The following is a 22,764-nucleotide window of genomic DNA, read 5'->3' on the forward strand; positions in this document are numbered from 1 at the left end:
ATCCAGTTTAAGGAAGGTTCTCTCTCATGGCTGAGCATTCAGGATATCTGTGAAAGCTGTCCTGCGAATTCACACCCAATACTTCTAAATGATTATTAATCAAAGTGGCTTGAAACTATGCAACTGCTGACATTAACACAGCAAAGAAGTTACAGTGAAAGTCCCCAAGTCGCCACACTCCGGCACCTGTTCGGGTACACAGAGGGAGAATTCAGAACGTCCAGTGGGACTTGTGGGAGGAAACCCACGCAGACATGGGGAGAACGTGCAGACTCCGCACAGTGACCCAAGTGGGAATCGAACACGTGACCCAGCCTACTTGTGACAATAGTAAAGATGATCAAGATGCATTATTATTGAGCGGGAACATAATGCACACTGTCTTAAGATATAAAAAAGGCAATGCAAATTTTAGTAGTCTGATTGGTTAGCAGTGGCAATGACATTATGCCCCATTTAATGTTGTACTGTAAACGTTTTATTTGGTTTGATGAATTTATAGGACAATAGTCAAATAGGAAGAGATGTCAAGACCCCAGGGGTTGGAATTCCTACCTTCAGATCTCAAATGTTTCTGGAGCTATAGCATCAGAGACCAGGGTTCGATTCTGGCCTTGGGTGACTGCCTGTGTGAAGTTTGCACATTCTCCCAGTGTCTCTGTGGGTTACCTCCGGGTGCTCCGGTTTCCTCCCACAGTGCAAAGATGTGTAGGTCAGGTGGATTGGCCGTGCTAAATTACTCCAAAGACGTGCAGGTTAGATGGGGTTACAGGGTTGGGGCAGGTGAGTGGACCACAATGGGGTGCTCTTTCAGAGGGTCGGTGCAAACTCAATGGGCTGAATGGCCTCCTTCTGCACTGTAGGGATTCGACAGAATATAAACTTGACACCAGTACAGTCCAAATAATACCACTTACAGCAGGAATTGACTCAGTGGAGACTTAGTAGAAGCCCAGGACAGACAAATCAATATGCCTGGCCTGAATCAGAAACTTGGAAAGAGGACTAGTCAATGGTGTGTGACACACTGGTTGGCTTCAGTTCATCTTATCTTCTAATTTTTCTTTGTTGGTTAACACTGCATAGTGTGTGTTGAACTGGGAGTCAGTTCCAAAGATTTTGTCCCAATAGGTAAAGGTTGAAGCATAGTTTCCAATAAAGTTCATGTGGTGGAAGTCATGGAACCGAGCTCCAGCATAAAATGGAATCAGATGCAAGGGATTCATAGGAAGGTCATAACCACTGGAGGCAAGAAATTCAAGATATTAAAATAATACTAATTAAGATTGACAGAGTATCATTACTAGAAACAAATTAGCTACAATAATGGCCTAGATCAGCAAAGTGAAGGCATTCATCATTAACTGCATGACTTTGGTTGTAAGCAGCAACAGGAACCTGCTTGTCCTGTGTGCAGCATGGGTCCCCCGGCAAGGTCACTGCAGAGATCTAGCAGCGCAGCCCGCTGCCAGCAGAGTCACAGCCTATTCAGCATCACCAGCTGAAGACATGCCGCTTGAAGACATGTTCAACTCAATGACAGGCAAGTGTTCTTTGACTCTTTGGAATTTCTTATTTGATGGTGGTAATGTAGCAGTGTATAAGTTTTCATTACAGCTACCCTCCCCCCTCATAAAAATTCTACATAGAAATCTGTGTACCTCCTGAACAATCAGCGCATGTCCCACATGACAAGTCCCAGTGCAACCATAAGTGTGGGCTCCTCTGCAGCCCATTCAGACACACCACAACCTCCAGGATCCTAGTGTAAGTGGGGTCCTTGGAAGTTGCAGCCCTCGATAAAGGCAAATCTCTCAGCGTTTCAGCTTTCGGGACAAGAGCCAGGGCAAACGCCCATTTAAAAAAAAAAATGAATAATGAAAGAAAAGCTAGCACATTTGTTTTTTAAGTTAACTTGTTTAACCAAAGGAGGGAGAGATCATGACAAATTCAGGCCAGTGCTGAGCCTCCTAATAGCTCCATACGAGCACCTATGTCCCCACCACCTGCTCAAGGAAAATTAGGGATGGGCAACAAATGTTGGCCGAGCCAGTGACACTAATATTCTACAGCCAATTTTTAAAAAAAAGTCTGGAAACATGGGCTTTTCCCATGGATTCATATAATTATGTATTAGAATGGATTGAGAACGATGCACAATTAATGGACACAAAACAGACGTTTTCAGGATGACAGGTGTAACCAATGGAATGCCACAAGCATCAATGCTTGAGCCTCAGCGATTTACAATCCACATCAGTAATTTTGATGAGAGGACCAAGAATATTATAACGATATTATTAATGATACAAAACTGGTGAGAAAGTAAGCTGCGACAAGGACATAAAGGTTGCAAAGAGAAGTTAAGGTGATTGGACAAAAAGGTGGCAAATGAAATAGAATTTGGGAATGTGTGAAATGATCCAATTTAGTAGGAATGAAAGGAAAACAGAAATAGGTGTAGTTTTAGCCCCTTTACCCAAGAAAGATTATTACTTGCATTTTTGGGGGGGGGGGCTGCAAAAGAGGTTCATTATTCACCATTTCTTTCAGCACATTTTAATTGATAACAACAGTAACGGTTCGTTAAATGGGCAAGGCCATTCCAATCTTTTGCTTGTAATTTGTTGACTTGCATTTTAAGCAGCTAAATTGTTTCACCTCTACAAATTATTCAGGCCTACCTATGAACATCAATAGTTTCCAGCAGGCGGAAAGCGACCCATGCCCACAGCAGCATCACGTGATTACAGAAGGTCATGATTCCAATGAAGAAGCCTGCTCCAAGAACAATGGTCTCCAACGGATGAGCATATTCAGCTTGCATGCCAAATGGAGACTAGAAGAAAACACTTAAATAAATATAGCATAGTTCAATTTATGGTAAAATTGGACTTTTGGAACCTGGTCCGTGGCAGTTATTGGGCCATAGCAAAGTGCTGTGATTTGTTTACTACAGGTAAGATAAGGCCCTGAGTGTACCTCAGCCAGAATGAGGCTCAAACCCCAGTGGTTTTGGCACTGAACTCTCCACACACTAGGTGTCCAGCTGGGTGAGCCAACCATGTCTCTCCCCCCAACCCCCCCACAATGTCAACATCAGAACAAGTAAAGAGGATATTTGCAGTATTCGATATTCTGGAAACATGGTGGTGGCGGTGGTTACCACTGCTGCCTCACAGCGCCAAGGACCCAGGTTCGATTCCAGTCCGTGTGGAGTTTGCACATTCTCCCCTAGTCTGCGTCGGTCTCACCCCCACAACCCAAAACGATGTGAAGGGTAGGTGGATTGGCCATGCTAAATTGCCCCTTAATTGAAAAAAACATAATTGGGTATTCTAATAAAAAAGTTCAATATTTTCTGAAACTATCCTTCAAATAAATCAAAGTCTAAGAAAGTGGCTCATTACAACTTCTCAAGGGAAATTCGGAGTGGTAAATAAACATTGGCCTGGTCAGTGATGACCACGATCGACGGACAAAAGGGAAGAAAATTTTAAAAGGTGCTATGTGCTTTTCTTTTCTAAACAAAAAAGATCTAATCAATTTCAAAGACTGAATTGCATTTTTTTAAATTTAAAAACACAATCATACAGAAGTATCAGAGGAAATTAAACACAATCAGCAAAATGCTGATGAATCAACATCAAGAACTTAATCTAGCAAATTGAAGTCCAAAATTAGAATGGAAAAAGGGGTAGAATTCTTAATTTTTAAGACTAAGGGTGGATCCGGTGGCACCTTGTCCACTGGCCAAAATGATGGGATGCTGTGCCTGGAGGAAGTGTGAGTTCTCCTCCGACTCTACTGGCAGGCCAGCAGCAGATTAGTCTGCCCCCCCATCAGCTGGTGAGCTCAAAGAGCCTGGCACCATAAGAACCTGGCACCATATTAACATACAAGTCCAGCACACTCGTTTCACTCTCTCCAGTCCAACTGTATTCACCAGACCGTGAGAGGCGCCCATGACCCAGTTGGATCTTTACCTACCACATCTGGAGTCTTCGTCCAACCCCTGCCAGTAAGCTAATGTGGCATCCCTTTGACCCCATTGTTTGTGAGCTTTTATTACGATCCCAGACCATCCACGTGCTCCCGCCACCACACACTCCAACTCCCCCACCCCCCTAGTCGCACCAGTGGGAAGGAGACCCCTGTATTCCCCAACCCCAAGCACTCTATTGATCCGACACAGCAGGATCCATGGATCGAGTAGCACAATGCTGGCCATGAAGACCAGTTCGACATAGAGGTGGGAGGGCAGGAACCAGTCTGCCTCGGCAGAGTGATGTACAGCGCATCAGTGCAGCACTATGGCAGGAAGGTTGTACTCACATTGAAGTCTCTTGCAAACTGAGTCCCACCTTAAGCATGCTATCTTTTAGCAATCGGATTTTAGAACAATGTAATTGCACATTGGTGTGACACAAGATTGGAAGGCCTGAGTGGATTCTCCGCTCCTGCCAGTCACCAAACTCACTGGGGGAATTCCACCAAGAAGTTGCACCATTACAAATTAGTACAACTGCATTATAGAGTAACTGGAATCTTACAGGTTGCATGGAAAATTCTGAAGATTAAGAGGGCAATTTACTCATACTTCTAGCACTTTAGTCAATGTGCACGCAATTTCCAAAAGAAAAAAATAGTACGCTTTGGAACTTACTGTGAAATCATGGTGCACCTTGTGAATATATTTGTAGATTCTCCTATGATGCAACAGTCTGTGCAAGAAATAATGCCAGGTATCCTCAATAACTGCACAACCGAAGCACTGCGAGAGCAGCATGTACCTGGTGATTCATAGGGTATAGTTAGGAGCATGCGCCTCCAATTAACAATTTTGCATATTGCTGGCATCATGCAATTTGAAAGCTTAGAAGAATCGTGGAAAAGATTAAGTAATGATGTATTACATTCATAATACTGATAACATCCTTGTGTACATCCTTACGTACAATCCAAGACGAAGGCATCTGCTAATTCTTTTTAAAGTCTTAACATAATAGATTATTATTCATTTGAGGGCAGCATGGCTTTTTGAAATTCAATTACTTGTGGCCAGGTTAAGGAGGCTGGATCTAGAAAACAAATCTCAGGCTGTAGACGAAGGTGTGATGGAGCCCATTCATCAAGGGAGGCTAAATGGACCTGAACAAAACCTTCCTGCAATTTCACCACCTCCCTTCTTCAACAAGGTTTATGTAGTATTTAACTACAAGTCATTTGGTTAAGCACATCACTGGTTGTGTTTAAAGTGGCAATGGGCCACTGGAGGTTTACACAGAAGACTGTAGGTTCACATCCCACACCCCGAGAATACAATATAGATCGAGAGAGTGCTGCATTGTCAGAGATACTGTTTTTCAAACGGGACATTAAACCAAGGGCCTATCTGCCCCAGCTGGTGAATCTAAAAAATTTATCATTCAAAGAGTAGGGTAATTCTTCCTCGTGTCTTGGCCAACATTCATCCTTCAATCGACACCACTGAAACAGATCATCTGATCTTTTTTCCCTGATTGCTGTTTTTAGGTCCTTGCTGTGTTCAAATTGATTGCCATCTTCCCTACACGGCAACAATTATTAAAATTCAATAATATTAACTGGCTGCAAAGGTCTTGGAGTCCTGAATTCATGAGAGGCACTATAATTCTTAAGCACTCCTTTTTTTTTAAAAGAGAAAAGTCCCAACTAATGTTTCCCAAATAACACAGCAGGTATTCTAATAAAGCAAATGAAAGTCATTTTTGAATTTAAAGAGAGGGGTACAACTAAAATAAACTCTCCACAACCACCAAAGGTACAGCAAATATAATACAAAAGTACCATCTGGGCATAGAATTCCAGGTGTAAGGGATGTTGAAGTATTCAGTGAAATAATAGGTGCCACAGATCATGGGTAACTGGATACAGAAATGATTGAAGAGCAGCACCTTGAAACATTTCCATTGTTTTTCCCAAGTTTCTGGTTTGTCCTGGAAGGAAAAGAAACATAGACAACATAGAAAACAATCTGAATCACAATAAGTCTCTCGCACGAAGAAAAACTTGCATTAAAATAGAAACAACTGTTGGTGGCTGTTAGCCCATGTAACCCCCTGGCAAAGTTCTATTGCACACTAGGTAACTAATGTCACCTGACGAAATTGACAGCACATGAAACCCCTCCAGTACTACATTTAAAACATTGAGTTATCTTAAAAAAAGAGTTTCTAAATATATTGCCTCTGGATTTTACAGCAATGAGATATTATATGAACATAAATATTAAAACTAGCTACATGCAGGCTACATCGATGTGGTCCATTTATTTTCAACGAAGATGTAGAGAAAATGTTTCCAATTGTAGAAATCCACAACTACACAAGATAGCCATGAATAAATCGAACAAGGAATTCAGGAGAAATGTCTTTGCCCAGAAGGTGGAACTTGCGACTCCAGTTCAAATCACCAGTCTGGGCAAGGGTTGCTGAATATTGCTGTTGTCTGTCCAACATTAGGTCTTCAATGGGTTGAAATTTTATGTGAGTCAATGTTCACAAAACTGACGCCATCAGTTTAGCTCTGATATGCTTCTGCGTACTTCTGGCCCCATCAAACATCTTAGGTTGGTGATTGGGCACCAGTTCAGTATTGTATTCGATTACGTGCAAAGCTTAAAATCCTATATTCAGTCCACCTTTTTCACAACTCTGGAATACAAACCACACATTTGCCTCAAGGTTTTATTTCCTTTATGATTTTCTTCAGGAGTGTTCCATTTCTTTCATGAATTTATCTAATCCAAAACTCTGAAGTTCAAGCCTCTCCTGCTCAAAGTTCCAAATACCCATTGCCCCACTCTCATCCAGGCTCCACTGGCCCCAATCAATCAACATAAAGCTCCTGGTCATTTCCATTAAATTCCTATGGGAAATCTCCAGCCACTTTAGCTCTAATTCTGGATCAACAGAGTTCTCTTACTCTGACAAATGTCAATCTTTCACCACTACTGTTGGTTTGGGTAACATTTTCTGCTCTCTGGAATTCTTTCAAAAGCACTTTGCCTCGCAAACTCACGACCTGGTTTTAAAAGACTGCCAAGATTCCACCTCAGGCGGGCTCTTAATAGGAGCCCCAACGGCAATTTAAACGGCTAAAAACACTGTGCGGTAAACCAGAAGGGAATCCGCCCGGACACGCATGGAAAAGGGAGAGGATAGCGGCCGGATTACGGAGGATCCTCTGGAGCAGCGGCAAGGAAGGGAAGCTCAAAGCAAGATGGCGTCGGAAGGTGGCAGTTTGTTATGGGGCCCGGAGCAACAAGAGTTCCTGCGGCGCTGTGTGGAAGAGCTGAAGAAGGAGTTGAAGAAGGAGGTGTTGGCCCCGATATTACAGGCGATTGAAGGGCTAAAGGAGGAGCAGAGGACCCAAGAGCTGGAGCTTCGGGTCGTGAAGGCAAAGACTGTTGAAAACGAGGAAGAATTACAGGGCCTGGTGGTGAAGGCAGAAACGCACGAGGCGCAGCACAAAAGGTGTGTGGAGAGGTTGGAAGCACTGGAGAATAACTCGAGGAGGAAGAATTTAAGAATTCTGGGTCTTCTCGAAGGCGTAGAAGGGGCGGACGTCGGGACATATGTGAGCACGATGCTTCACTCGCTAATGGGATCGGAGGCCCCGACGGGCCCTTTGGAGGTGGAGGGAGCCTATCGAGTTCTGGCGCGAAGACCAAAGGCTGGAGAAATACCTCGAGCTATAGTGGTGAGGTTTCTCCGCTACAATGACAGAGAGACGGTCCTCAGATGGGCGAAGAAAACTCGGAGCTGTAGGTGGGAGAACGCGGTGATCCGCGTATACCAGGATTGGAGTGCAGAGGTGGCGAGAAGGAGGGCAAGTTTCAATCGGGCTAAGGCGGTGCTTCACAAAAAGAAGGTTCAATTCGGAATGTTGCAACCGGCGAGACTGTGGGTCACACACCAAGGGAAGCACCACTACTTTGAGACGGCAGAAGAGGCGTGGACATTCATTGTGGACGAGAAGCTGGAATAGTCTGGCGAGAGAAAGAGCTTCTGGGACAAAGTGGTGGGGTGATTATGTGGGGCGAGGAAGGAGAAAGGGGGGTAGGGGGGGGGGGGAGGATTTTTCAATTTGTTAATTCTGTGATCCTGTAACTTTTCTCTCTTCCCCATGTTTTTGGGGGGGGGGGGGGGGGGGGGGGGGGCGGGGGGTATGAGGAACTGTGGGTGCCGGTGGGACGGAAAGGGGAAGGAGAAGGGAAATGCGCCATTAGGGGCGGGGCCGAGTGGGAAACGCGGGCTTTGTTCCCGCGCTATGGTAATTGTGGCGGGAACGGGGACACAGGAAGGAGGGGGCCTCGCACAGTGGGGGCCGAGGATAAGGGGGGAAGCCGAGGTCAGCCTGAGTTCGCTGACTTCTGGGAGCAACATGGGGGATGCAACTACGCTAGAGGGGGATCTAGCGGAGAGAGGGGGGGGGTTAACTGGGTTGCTGCTGTTAAGGAGAAAGGGGAGCTGTTATGGGATGGGGTGGTCGAGACGGGGGGGGGGCACCGTCGGTGGGATATATGGGTACGTGGGAACCGGGTGAGGAGCTGGGTTAAAAAAGGGGATGGCTAGTCGACAAGGGGGGGGGGGGTAAAGAACCCCCCAACCCGGCTGATCACGTGGAAGGTGAGAGGGCTGAACGGGCCGATTAAAAGGGCACGGGTACTCGCACACAAAGAAATTAAGGGCAGATGTGGTTATGTTGCAGGAGACGCACCTGAAACTGATAGACCAGGTCAGACTACGTAAAGGATGGGTGGGGCAGGTGTTTCATTCGGGTTTAGATACGGAGAATAGGGGGGTGGCTATCTTAGTGGGGAAACGGGTACTGTTTGAGGCAAAGACCATAGTGGCGGATAGTGGGGGTAGATATGTGATGGTGAGTGGCAGATTGCAAGGGGAGGCAGTGGTTCTGGTGAACGTATACGCCCCGAATTGGGATGATGCAAATTTTATGAGGCGTATGTTGGGACCTATCCTGGACCTGGAGGCGGGAAAGTTGGTAATGGGGGGAGACTTCAATACGGTGCTTGATCCAGGGCTGGACCAGTCGAGGTCCAGGACCGGGAGGAGGCCGGCAGCAGCCAGGGTGCTCAAGGACTTCATGGAGCAGATGGGAGGAGTAGATCCCTGGAGATTTAATAGGCCTAGGAGTAAGGAGTTCTCATTTTCCTCCCATGTTCACAAAGTATACTCACGGATAGACTTTTTTGTCTTGGGAAGGGCACTGATTCCGAAGGTGAAAGGGACGGAGTATACGGCCATAGCCATTTCGGACCACGCTCCACATTGGGTAGACCTGGAGGTAGGAGAGGAAAAAGAACAGTACCCACTCTGGAGAATGGATATGAGCTTACTGGCGGATGAGGGGGTATGTCTAAGGGTGAGGGGGTGTATCGAAAGGTACTTGGAGCTTAATGACAACAGAGAGGTTCAGGTGGGAGTAGTCTGGGAGGCGTTGAAGGCGGTGGTCAGAGGGTAACTGATATCCATAAGGGCACATAAAGGGAAGCAAGAGGGTAAAGAAAGGGAGCGATTGATGAAAGAACTTCTGAGGGTGGACAGGCAATATGCAGAAGTACCGGAGGAGGGACTGTACAGGGAAAGACAAAGGCTACATGTGGAATTTGACCTGCTGACCACGGGTAAGGCAGAAGTACAGTGGAGGAGGGCACAGGGAGTACAGTATGAGTATGGAGAGAAGGCGAGTCGGCTATTGGCCCACCAACTGAGGAAGAGGGGAGCAGCGAGGGAGATAGGTGGGGTGAGAGATGAGGAGGGAGAGATGGAACGGGGAGCGGAGAGTGTGAACGGGGTGTTCAAGGTATTCTAGGAGAGGTTATATAAGGCTCAGCCCTCGGAGGGGAAGGAGGGAATGATGTGTTTCCTGGATCAGCTGGAATTCCCGAAGGTGGAGGAGCAGGAGAGAGCGGGACTGGGAGCACAGATTGAGATGGAGGTGGTGGTAAAGGGGATTGGGAGCATGCAGGCAGGGAAGGCCCCGGGACCGGACGGATTCCCGGTGGAATTTTATAGGAAATATATGGACCTACTGGCCCCGCTTTTGACGAGAACCTTTAATGAGGCCAGGGAAAGGGGGAGGTTGCCCCAGACTATGTCGGAGGCGACGATATCGCTCCTTCTGAAGAAGGAAAAAGACCCGCTGCAGCGTGGGTCCTACAGACCCATTTCCCTTTTAAACGTAGATGCTAAGCTCCTGGCCAAGGTGATGGCGACGAGGATAGAAGACTGTGTCCCGGGGGTGGTCCACGAGGATCAAACTGGGTTCGTTAAGGGGAGACAGCTGAACACGAACATACGGAGGCTGCTAGGGGTGATGATGATGCCCCCACCAGAGGGGGAGGCGGAGATAGTGGTGGCGATGGACGCCGAGAAGGCATTTGACAGAGTGGAGTGGGACTATCTGTGGGAAGTGCTGAGGAGATTTGGGTTTGGAGAAGGGTTTATTGGATGGGTACAGCTGCTGTATAGGGCCCCGGTGGCGAGTGTGGTCACGAATAGGCAGAGGTCTGACTACTTCCGTCTTTATAGATGTCTCCGCTACTGTTTGCATTGGCGATTGAGCCCCTGGCCATAGCACTGAGGGGCTCCAGGAGGTGGAGGGGAGTACTCAGGGGAGGAGAAGAACACTGGGTATCATTGTATGCAAATGATTTATTGCTGTATGTTGCGGACCCAGTGGAGAGGATGCCGGAGATAATGCAGACACTCAGGGAGTTTGGGGAATTCTCGGGGTACAAATTGAATATGGGGAAGAGTGAGTTGTTTGTGGTGCATCCGGGGGAGCAGAACAGGGGAATAGATGATTTACCGCTGAGGAAGGTAACAAGAGATTTCCGGTACTTAGGGATTCAGATAGCCAGGAGTTGGGGAACCTTACATAGGCTTAATCTAACACGATTGGTGGAACAGATGGAGGGGGATTTTAAGAGATGGGACATGGTGCCCCTGTCACTGGTGGGTCGGGTGCAGGCGGTCAAAATGGTAGTCCTCCCGAGATTGCTTTTTGTGTTTCAGTGCCTTCCGGTGATGGTCACAAAGGCTTTTTTCAAGAAAATCGAGAAAAGTGTCATGAGTTTTGTGTGGGCTGGGAAGACCCTGAGAGTGAGGAAGGTGGTCTTGCAGCGTAGCAGGGATAGGGGGGGACTGGCACTACCGAGCCTAAGTGAATACTACTGGGCCGCCAATATCTCAATGGTGTGTAAGTGGATGGGAGAAGGGGAGGGAGCGGCGTGGAAGAGATTGGAGATGGCGTCCTGCAACGGAATCAGCCTACAAGCACTGGCGACGGCACCGTTGCCGTTCTCCCCGAAGAAATACACCACAAGTCCAGTGGTGGCAACACTGAAAATTTGGGGGCAGTGGAGACGGCATAGAGGAAGGACAGGAGCCTCGGTGCGGTCCCCGATAAGAAATAATCATAGGTTTGTCCCGGGGAGAATAGATGGGGGATTTGGAGCATGGCAGAGAGCTGGGATTGTGCAACTGAGAGATCTGTTCTTAGACGGGACGTTTGCGAGTCTGGGAGCGCTGACGGAAAAATATGGGTTGCCCCAAGGGAATGCATTTCGGTACATGCAACTGAGGGCTTTTGCGAGGCAACAGGGGAGGTAATTTCCGCAGCTCCCGACGCAGGAGATTCAGTATAGAGTGATCTCAGGGGCATGGGTGAGGGATGGTAGGGTGTCAGATATATGCAGGGAAATGAGGGACGAGGGGGAGATCATGGTGGATGAGCTGAAGGGAAAATGGGAAGAAGAACTGGGGGAAGAGATTGAGGAGGGGCTGTGGGCTGATGCCCTACGTAGGGTAAACTCGTCGTCCTCATGCGCCAGGCTGAGCCTGATACAATTAAAGGTTTTACACAGGGCGCATATGACTGGAGCACGGCTCAGTAAATTTTTCGGGGAAGAGGATAGGTGTGGGAGATGCTCGAGAAGCCCAGCAAACCACACCCACACGTTTTGGTCATGCCCGGCACTGCAGGGGTTCTGGGTGGGGGTGGCAAAGGTGCTTTCAAAGGTGGTGGGGGTCCGGGTCGAGCCAGTCTGGGGGTTTGCTATATTTGGGGTTGCAGAAGAGCCGGGCGTGCAGGAGGCGAGAGAGGCTGATGTTTTGGCCTTTGCGTCCCTAGTAGCCCGGCGAAGGATATTGCTTCTGTGGAAGGAAGCCAAACCCCCGGGCGTGGAGACCTGGATAAATGACATGGCAGGGTTTATAAAGTTAGAACGGATAAAGTTCGCGCTAAGGGGTTCGGCTCAAGGGTTCACCTGGCAGTGGCAACCGTTCATCGACTACCTCGCAGAACGATAAAGGAAATAGGAAGGTGACAGCAGCAACCCGGGGGGGGGGGGGGGGCTCGGGTGGGTCCTCAGGGGCGGTTCTTGTATAGATATTCGTACTTGGTTATGTATATTGTATTAATTTTTGTTATGGCAGTCGCCATTTAGTTTATATATTATTTATTTACTTGTTAAAACGGTCACTGTTATTTATATTGTTTTATTGTTGTGAAAAGGGAAAACCTTTGTATTGTTCTGTTTGGCCGAAAAATTTGAATAAAATATATTTTTTTAAAAAAAAGATTCCACCTCAGGCTCAATTTTCGCTTTCACCTTTAAAAGGCACTGAAACAATTTTTTAAGTTGCAATTGTGTGTGGGCGTGTCTATAAGGTATTATTGTATGGGGAGCGGGCACACAGTGGCTAGCACAGCCGCTTCACAGCACCAAGGTCCCATGTTCGATCCCAGCTCTGGGTAACTGTCCGTGTGGAGTTTGCACATTCCCCCCCGTGTTTGCGTGGGTTTCGCCCCCACAACTCAAAGATGTGCAGGTTAGGTGAATTGACCACGCTAAATTGCCCCTTAATTGGATAAAACGAATTGGGTACTCGTTAATTTATTTTTTAAATATTATTGTATGTGGAGGTAGGTAAGGAGGGAGTAAAATATAACACATTAACAGATAACTAAACTAAGGATATACCACAGAATAAGGAATATATGGATATTAGGGCTCTGCACAACTAAGAAACTAAACATCAGAAGACTGACAAAATCACAGTGAATGACCAGCCTTACTCATCAATCAAATAGGTTGACTAATCTCCCCAGAATTTTCTATTGCACCACCCCTGGCTTTTAGTACACCCTGCACTTCCCATCCCCCTACTGATGGCTGTATCTTTAACCAGCTTGCCCCACATTCTGCAATTCCCTCCTTACACATTTTTGCCATTTCTTTTAAAACCCTCTTCTGTGACTATGTATTTAGTAAGAAGTCTTACAACACCAGGTCAAAGTCCAACAAGTGTGTTTCGAATCACTAGCTTTTGGAGCACTGCTCCTTCCTCAGGAGGAATCTGATTCCTCAGGATTCACCCGAGGAAGAAGCTGTGCTCTGAAAACTAGTGATTCGAAACAAACCTGATGGACTTTAACCTGGTGTTGTAAGACTTCTGACTGTGCCCACCCCAGTCCAATGCTGGCATCTCCACATTATATATTTAGTATCACAGCCAAGATGATTACGGCACATTAAAATAGGTGCTATTAGTTTAAAAACCCTCTTCCTGCAATAGAAACAAACAGGGTGTGAACTAGAATCCAGACGCTAACCGCGCTCCACATTGACTAATGTGAAGTTAGTCTGTGCACATTGTAACCATCCCAGATATGAGCACTACCGCCTGCTTCACTGGCAATAGCTAAATGAAAGTTTGGAGCAGCAGCAAGTAGGTGCACAGTGCCACATGAAGCAAAATTAGGGAACATCTCAGTGGGAAATAGCAGGGCAGCAGTATTAATTTTGAATTGTTCTGTGCGGCCAAAAAGCTGGTGCAAGCACAATGGGCCAAACTGCTTCGTCCGGTGCTGCAAAGTGCATTTTGCTATTGGCAAATTGTAAATACTAACGGATTGTGGAGTGCAAACCACATATGCCATATACTACCATTTGCACAAATTGAGATTGTTTCAAAACATGCTTGGTTCTTAAACGTGAGAATGAAACTGAAGTTCCACGTGCACTAGAATCGTAGAATTTACAGTGTAGAAGGCCATTCGGCCCATCGAGTCTGCACCGGCCCTTGGAAAGAGCACCCTACCCAAGCCCACACCTCCACCCTATCTCCAGTAACCCCACCCAACACTAAGGGAAATTTTGGAAACTAAGGACAATTTAGCATGGCCAATCCACCTAACCTGCACATCTTTGGACTGTGGGAGGAAACCAGAGCACCCGGAGGAAACCCATGCAGACACGGGGAGGACTTGCAGACTCCGCACAGACAGTGATCCAAGCCGGGAATCGAGCCTGGGACCCTGGAGCTGTGAAGCAATTGTGCTATCCACAATGCTACCGTGCTGCCACTAGTGGAATAGAAAGCTAGATCACTTGGGTCGAATGGCCTGTTTTGGTGATGTAAATTCCACGTAATTCCACATTAGACCAAGAAAGTTCAAATTGATAAATGGCAGATAAGCAGTGTGGATTTGATCTAATGCAGAAAAATTAGAGATGTAGACCCAAAAAACTTTTACCATTGAATTGTACCTATGAGAAATGGCATTCTTCATGGCATTGGAATACACTATATTGTTGTATTGTTTTAATACTAAATGTGCATGACATCAAAAAGCTATTGTAAAGACATATACAAGATTGTGGAGCCATATCAATAATGCCTAAATGTTCTATTTCCCAAAGTATTTATCAAATATATAATGTGACACATGACATAAACACCCTTTATCCTTATTGTAACTTTTTTTTGGGGGGGGGGGGGGGGGTTGCGGGGGGAGAGGTGCAATGAAAAGATTAGTAGTTATTCTATCGTGACGGCAAATAGGCCACAGACTATATTTGGACAGCACTGTGGTTACAGTTGCTTCACAGCTCCAGGGCCCCAGGTTCGATTCCCGGCTTGGAGTCCGCACGTTAACCCAGTGGCTGCATGGGTTTCCTCCGGGTGCTCCGGTTTCCTCCCACAATCCAAAAATGTGCAGATTAGGTGGATTGGCCATGCTAAATTACCCTTCGTGTCCAAGAAGGTTGGTTGGGGTTATTGGTTACAGGTGTGGGCTTAAGTGGGGTGCTCTTTCCAAGGGCCGGTGCAGACTCGATGGGCTGAATGGCCTCCTTCTGTACTGTAAATTCTATGAACTAAACAATGAAATTAGCAATAGAGGATGGTTTATAGGCCCACTCTGTGTTACAAAACGCAGATGACAGAACATGGCACATAATAAGACGGCTTTGCACCATCATCTTCCCAATAGCACAAAATCACACGCTCTGACCAACATAAAGCGAGCTGCTAAAGACTTTGACATTATTGTGTGTGTTTGGACACACACAACTACAGCAATCACACCTCAACAACATAACATTAAACAATTATGCCGTTGGGTTGCCCGTGGCGAAGGAGTTTGTTTTTAAGTAAACGAAGACTGTCTTCTAAAGTGGCACAGCAGAAACGTGTTCAGCAAGTTTCGTACGGGAGACTCTTTTACCTGCTGGATTTTGTACTTCTGCATGCAAGGTGTGAACTGAAAGATGAACCCAGGCAAACAGAAGAGGAAATAGACGAGTTCGTGAACAAGTAACGAGCCCCAGGTTGCAATCTGAAACTTGGTATAATTGCTCAACATGTAATTCCAGGCGCTGCGGAAAGGTGCCTGCAGCGGGTTCACAGGAAGCCTCGAGTCCATATACCCCACAACCAGGTAGGCTGAGCTCAGGATGCCATCACCACTGCTATTCATTGCTGTAATGTTGATGCTGTGCCAACGTGCGGGATTGAGATACTCCCGCTGCACTCAAGGCGCTGGTCCTGGAGCCGCTCCCGCTGCACTCAATCCCCCTGTCCTGGGGCTGCTCTCGCTACACTCGGTTCCCCCGATGCGGTCGCCGGTCCTGTAGTTGCACTCGAGTCCCCCACCCCGGTCATGCAGCGCGTTGCTGCTCGTCCAGTTGTATCGACATTCCATCTCAGCTGTATCGACTTCCATCCTATCAGCTGTTTCTTCAGGAACCGCTGCCCATTGGCCGCCAGAAGAAAAGCGTTCCGACGTCAGAATGGAACGCCTGCCGTTGATTGGCCGGACGGGTGGACTGAGGTCGCGAGACCGGGAGCGGGAACCAATAGCGAATGGAGAGTTCCAGACAAGTTAGTGGACAGTGGGAAATAAGAGCAGGCCATTCAGCCCTTCGGCCCTGTTCTACCATTCATTAATTTGATCCTCCCTGCCTTGCCACAATAATTCTTTCTTACTCATGTCCAAGTAAAATCTATTTACCTAGTTTTAAGATTATGTATCTTCCCCCACCCCGGGCTCTCACCAGTAGAAAAAGACCCACTCTACTCGGATCAATTAATTTCAAAAATCCTGAATATGCCAGGGAAAACAAGTCTTATTCGTATCATTCCTCAATCTAACACTCCGCCCCCGCCCCCAGGTAACATTCTGGTATCTGCATTGCGCTACTTCCAAAGCCAATAGTATTCCAGATGGCCTAACCGGGGCTTTGCACCATGTACAAAACTGAACATCCCCCCTGCCACACTTGGTATTCTAGCTCTTTAGTTCTAAAGACAAATATTCCATTAAGCTTTTGACTTCTTTGTATGTGGCACTATATTTTAGGGATTTGCATACATGGATCCCACAAATCTTTTTGGATCTCTAGTGTTCCTAACTTATCATTTCAATTCTGCTCGGGCCCAAAATGGATCACTTCATACTCGTCTTCATTGAAACCCATCTGCCGGCTATGGTGCCATCAATCTTTACATAAACCTTTCCAGAATTCAGAAGCATTTCTGGAATCTAATCGATTGTTCACGTTATCTGCAAATGCTGTTAGATTTGTCTTAATGAGTTCCCATGCTTATGATTTTGCACTAACAGCTGATGTGCAAGAAGTGCTAAGAACTAGAAGGCTACCCCAGGGCAGGTGAAGGGAATCTGGGGTCATTTAAGAGGGAAATCCCCCAGGCTCTGCACTGAGCAGTTACGCATTCCAGTGACTAAGAAGCCTCAGTAGAAATTCCTCATTTTTTCATTGATTCATTCGCCTATTGGGCGGGATTCTCCATCGGCCAACATCGGAATCGCAAAACATGATTGGGCAGAGAATTGGCTGACACCAAATTGCAATTCTCCAGTGCCTCAATGCATTCCACTCCGCATGCAAACGGCGTTAGCATATCATTAGCGAGCCTGACCAGGCATTCTCCGGGGCCTCCGTGAAACTCCACCTCTGATGGGTCAGCCAAAATCCCAACAGCAAGGTTCACTTGTGCTTTTAAAAATCATGAAAGCTGACAGAGAGGGGGTATGGAAAGTGTTCAACATCGCCATAGTGTGCTGACAGTTGTGCCGCTGGCCGGGGGGGGGGGGGGGGGGGGGGGCGAGGGGGCGGCGGCTTCTGCCAGGGTCAGAGTAGCCAGGAGGTGGGTTTGGGATGAACGGGCACAGAACACCATTGCCACAGCTTACAAGGCAGCTATGCAGCTGCGCACGCCACTGACTGCTCAGTGAACTTAGGGCCACGAATCATATGGGTGTCCCCCCAGGGCACTCCCCTAGGTACCCTCTGGCCCTAGCCGACCCATCAGGGTGATGGGAGAGCTCTAGCACAACCAATGCCATCTTGCTGGTTGGGATGAGTGTGTGGGGGGATTGTAATGTGTATTATGCAGCTGCAGCTGGTCAGCCTCCCGAGTGTCAATCACAGTCCCTGCAAATCCCGCACCGTTCTTCAATGGAATCGATTTGTTCCATGTGGCAACGGTGCTAGCCCCTCCACAGTCACTGAATCGGTCCAGGCTCGGTGCCAGTTTTACTGTCATGGAAGTCCACAAATCCGGCCTCGGCGTTAACCGTCTCAGGAACGGAGAATCCCACCCCTTATTTTTAATTGATGCCCCAGTTCTACATTCCCACACAAGGAAAAACAACCTCTTAGCAGCTACCGTCAGAATTTTATGTTTCAATAAGTTCATCTCTCATTCTTTTAAACTCCAATTAACATACACATTGACTTACACATTGATTTTTCAGACTTTCTTCAGAAGATAACACTATTCTATGCAAGGAATCAACTTGGTGACGCTTTTATGAACTGACTCCAATGCCAGCATATACTTTCTTAAATAAGGAGACTAAAGCCATTTGCAGTACTTGAGGTGGGATTCACCAACGCAGTGTACAGTTGTAACAAGACTTACTTATTTTTAAAACGCCAACCTCCTTGCAATAAAGGCCAATGAGCCATTTTTCTTCCTGCATGCTAGCCTTTTATAGTTCATGCAGGGCACCTAAATCCGTCCGTACTGCAAATTCTGCCGTCTCTCCCTTTAGACTAAATGTTAAATGTGGACTGTATAATGTCAGGAAGTTAATGAGGGCTGTAATCCCATTAGAAATGTTTTAACATTATTTTCCGCTAGACCCGTTTGCACCTTTTTGGAGTTACTGCTCCCAGTCTCCCAAAGTCCAGAGTTGTTGATTCTCTCTCTCTCTCCCCCCGACCCACCCTCTTGCCAAACCTCCCACTCCCTGACTCACCCTAGTTTGCTTCTGATTGAAGATCCAATCGAAAGTTGGAGTACCGATGTGGTAGAAGTATGAGTTTTAGTGGTGCTGAAGAGCTACAATGAATGTTCATTTGTTTACAATGCTGCCGCTGGGGATAGACATTTAATTTCTAACTGCTCTGAAATTTGCAACGTCAGAACATGTTGCACTGTTAAGGCAATTCTAATTTGTGCATAAGGGGAGGCGATGGCGTAGTGGTATTGGACTACTAATCCAGAGATCCAGAGTTATGCTCTAGGGAGCCAGGTTCAAGCCCTGCCATTGCAGATGGTGAAATTTGAATTCAATAAAATCTGGAATTAAAAATCTAAAAGGTGATCAACAAAATCATTGTCGATTGTCATAAACACCCATCTGGTTAACTAATGTCCTTTAGGAAGAAAACTTTAGGAAGGTCATCTTTAGCTGGTTTACATATAACTCCAGATCCACAGCAATGTGATTAACTCTTAACTGCCCTCGGGGTTGGCCAATAATACTGGCTCAGCCAACGACACCCACATCCCATGAACAAATAAAAACAAAATATTGTCTAGATGCTTCTGAAAATATTCCATTGTTAGGTTTGTGCTCAGAAAAACAAGCCATTAAGTTAAAGATAAAATTTAAATCATGGAGATAAAAAGGTTATTCCCCCCAACGTGTAAAATTGTATTACAGCTTTTTGTCTCGGTGGTATTATAGGTATTACAGAACCTGATAGGCTGGAGGATGTATGGTAGCTTTGTGCTGCCAGGCAGGGTATAAGAACCAGTGCTGCCCCAGCAGCCTTCATTCTGTACCTGAGCTGCTGGGGGAAACATCTAGCTTATTAAAGCCTTCAGTTGGACTACAACCTCGCTTTAGTGGTCATTGATCGTGCATCAATTTAATAAGCTAGTTTTTTTTTTAGAAGAAAGGATGGAGCTCCGAATCAAGCCGGAGTGTCTGCAACTCCACCCCCACGCGGTGAACTCAGTGGCAATCTTGAAGCACTAGCTGGCGTGCTTTAAAGGGTATCTCGGGACGGCCGAAAACACACCCACGGGAGAGCAGAAACGGCAAGTCCTGCACTCAAGGGTGAGCCCGGCGATTTACACCCTTAGAGGAAGCGGAAGACTTCGATGCAGCAATAGAGCTGCTAAAAGGACACTATATTCGCCTGGTAAACCAGGTCTACACCCGGCACCTGCTTGCAACAAGGCGACAAACCCCTGGGGAAATTGCTGGAAGAATTCTACTGTGCACTCCTGGTGTTGGGGAGAAGCTGCAGCTGCCCGCAAGTTTCGGCGAGCGAACACACTGAACTCTTAGTCCGGGACGCTGTCGTGGCAGGTATGCTATCCACACAAATCCACCAGCGACTGTTAGAAAAAGACACTCTGGGTCTCAGGGAGGCACGGGCCCTGCAGATTCCCTGGACGTGGCCTCCAGGAACGCCCGCGCTTATGTTCCTGACCACGTGGCAACCCCCTGGGCAGCGTGGAACCCCTCCGCAGCCGACCCCGAGACTTCCCCCATCCCCCCACAGGCCTGCGCTGCAAGGCAGCCTGGCAACCCTGGGAGGGCCCACTGCCAATTTTGCGGGCAGGCCAAGCACCACCACCAGCGCTGCCCGGCCCGGTTACCTGCAAGGGATGCGGCAAAAAGGGCCATTTCGTGGGGGTATGTCAGGCCCGTGCGGTTGCCGCAGTAAATGCGGACCGCAACCACAAACATCTCCACGGTCCCAGTGCGGCCAGCGGTCGCCGCCATCTTCCTATTCCAGGGCCATGTGCTGACCCCGGGCACAGCCATCTTGTTCCGCGGGTGCCACGTTGGAGGGATGGGCACCGCCATTTTGTGCACCCCCAGCCATGTGCGACTAATGGGAACCGCCATCTTGGATGAACCCCCAGGACCCCAGCTCGGCTGACCACGCACTGCCCGAAGAAAACTCAACTTCTGCGATTAGACCCTGGATCAGTCCCGGCCTTGAACACTCAACTGCTACAACGACCATATTCATCAACGGGCACGAGACATCCTGTCTAAATCAACTCTGGGAGCACGGAGAGCTTCATACACCCCGACACGGTAAGACGCTGTTCTCTCCTCATCCACCCGTTAATCAAAAAATCTCCCTGGCCTCCGGTTCTCTCACAGTGGAAATAAAGGGGTTTTGTGTAGCAAACCTCAGTCCAGGGAAGGGAGTTCAAATATTTCCGTCTCTAAGTCCCTCCCCACCTCTGCACAGCTACACTCCTGGGTTTAGACTTCCAGTGTAACCTCCAAAGCCTAACCTTCAAATTCGGCGGCTCTATACCCCCCCTCACTGTCTGCGGCCTCGCGACCCTCAAGGTCGATCCGCCTTCCCGGTTTGCGAACCTCACCCCGGATTGCAAACCCGTCGCCACCAGGAGCAGACGGTACAGTGCTCAGGACGGGATCTTTATTAGGTCAGAGGTCCAAAGGCTACTGAGGGAAGGGGTCATTGAAGCCAGTAGCAGCCCCTGGAGCGCTCAAATAGTGGTGGTAAAGACCGGGGAGAAACATAGGATGGTCATCGCCTAGTCAGACCATCAACAGGTTTACGCAGCTGGACGTGTATCCTCTCCCCCACATATCCGACCTGGTAAACAGGATCGCGCATTAGAAGGTCTTCTCCACGGTGGATCTCAAATCCGCCTACCACCAGCTCCCCATCCGCACTAGTGACCGCAAATACACTGCCTTTGAGGCAGATGGGCGGCTCTACCACTTCTTAAGGGTTCCCTTCGGTGTCACCAACGGGGTCTCGGTCTTCCAGCGCGAGATGGACCGAATGGTTGACCGGTACGGTTTATGGGCAACATTCCCGTATCTCGATAATGTCACCATCTGCGGCCACGACCAGCAGGACCACGACACCAACCTCCGAAAATTCCTTCAGACCGCAAAAATCCTTAACCTTACATACATGAAGGATAAATGCGTGTTTAGCACCGACCGCCTAGCCATCCTCGGCTACATAGTGCGAAATGGAGTTATGGGTCCCGACCCTGAATGCATGCCATTATGGAGTTCCCCCTCCCTCACTGCTCCAAGGCCCTGAAGCGTTGCCTAGGGTTTTTCAGCTATACCCAGTGGGTCCCCAACTATGCGGACAAGGCACATCCCCTGATCCAATCCACAGCTTTTCCCTTGTCGATTGAGGCCCGCCAGGCCTTCAGCCGCATCAAAACAGACATTGTAAAGGCCACGATGCATGCCATTGACGAGTCCCTCCCCTTCCAGGTCGAGAGCGATGCGTCCGATTTAGCTCTGGCAGCCACCCTCAACCAAGCGGGCAGACCGGTGGCCTTCTTCTCTCGTACCCTCCATGCTTCCGAAATCCGCCACTCCTCAGTCGTAAAGGAGGCCCAGGCCATAGTGGAAGCTGTGCGACATTGGAGGCATTACCTGGCCAGCATGAGATTCACTCTCCTCACGGACCAACGGTAGGTTGCTTTCATGTTTGATAATGCACAGCAGGGCAAGATAAAAAAACGACAAGATCTTGAGGTGGAGGATCGAACTCTCCACCTACAACTATGAGATCTTGTACCGTCCCGGGAAGCTAAATGAGCCTCCTGACGCCCTGTCCCGCGGCACATGTGCCACTGCACAAGTGGACCGCCACCGAGCCCTCCACGAGGACCTCTGCCACCCAGGGGTCACTCGCTTTTTCCATTTTGTCAAGGCCCGCAACCTGCCCTACTCCATCGAGGAGGTCAGGACAGCCACCAGGGACTGCCAAATCTGTGCGGAGTGCAAACCGCACTTCTACCGACCAGAGAAAGCGCATCTGATAAAGGCTTCCCGTCCCTTTGAACGCCTCAGCATGGACTTCAAAGGCCCCCTCCCCTCCACCGACCGCAACACGTACTTCCTGAACGTGATTGAGGAGTACTCCCGGTTCCCATTCGCCATCCCCTGCCCCGACATGACCGCAACCAGTCATCAAGGCCCTCCGCAGCATCTTTGCACTGTTCGGATTCCCCGCTTACATACATAGTGATAGGGGGTCCTCCTTTATGAGCGACGAACTGCGTCAATTCCTGCTCAGCAAGGGCATCACCTCGAGCAGGATGACCAGTAACAACCCCCGGGGTA

The 22,764-nt window shown here is 48.0% G+C and overlaps 1 protein-coding gene and 1 long non-coding RNA gene across 2 annotated transcripts in view; one reads left to right on the plus strand and one right to left on the minus strand.

Annotated features, from left to right (window-relative positions):
- On the minus strand, nt 1-16,078 carry msmo1 (methylsterol monooxygenase 1). The gene is made up of 5 exons (XM_072495941.1): nt 15,583-16,078; nt 5,830-5,978; nt 4,667-4,793; nt 2,685-2,839; nt 1-1,242 (listed from the first exon to the last, which is right to left on the minus strand). Exons 1-5 carry the CDS (start codon nt 15,832-15,834, stop codon nt 1,038-1,040), a joined length of 888 nt encoding a protein of 295 aa, XP_072352042.1. The 5' UTR covers nt 15,835-16,078; the 3' UTR covers nt 1-1,037.
- Nucleotides 15,573-22,764, plus strand: part of LOC140408564 (uncharacterized) — a 23,059-nt gene continuing 15,867 nt past the window's right edge. Inside the window, exon 1 of the long non-coding RNA XR_011940142.1 lies at nt 15,573-15,795. This is a non-coding gene — a long non-coding RNA (uncharacterized lncRNA). The remainder of the gene's footprint in view (nt 15,796-22,764) is intronic.

This window comes from Scyliorhinus torazame, chromosome 3 (assembly GCF_047496885.1).
Source record: "Scyliorhinus torazame isolate Kashiwa2021f chromosome 3, sScyTor2.1, whole genome shotgun sequence".
NCBI classification, from domain to species: Eukaryota; Metazoa; Chordata; class Chondrichthyes; order Carcharhiniformes; family Scyliorhinidae; genus Scyliorhinus; species Scyliorhinus torazame.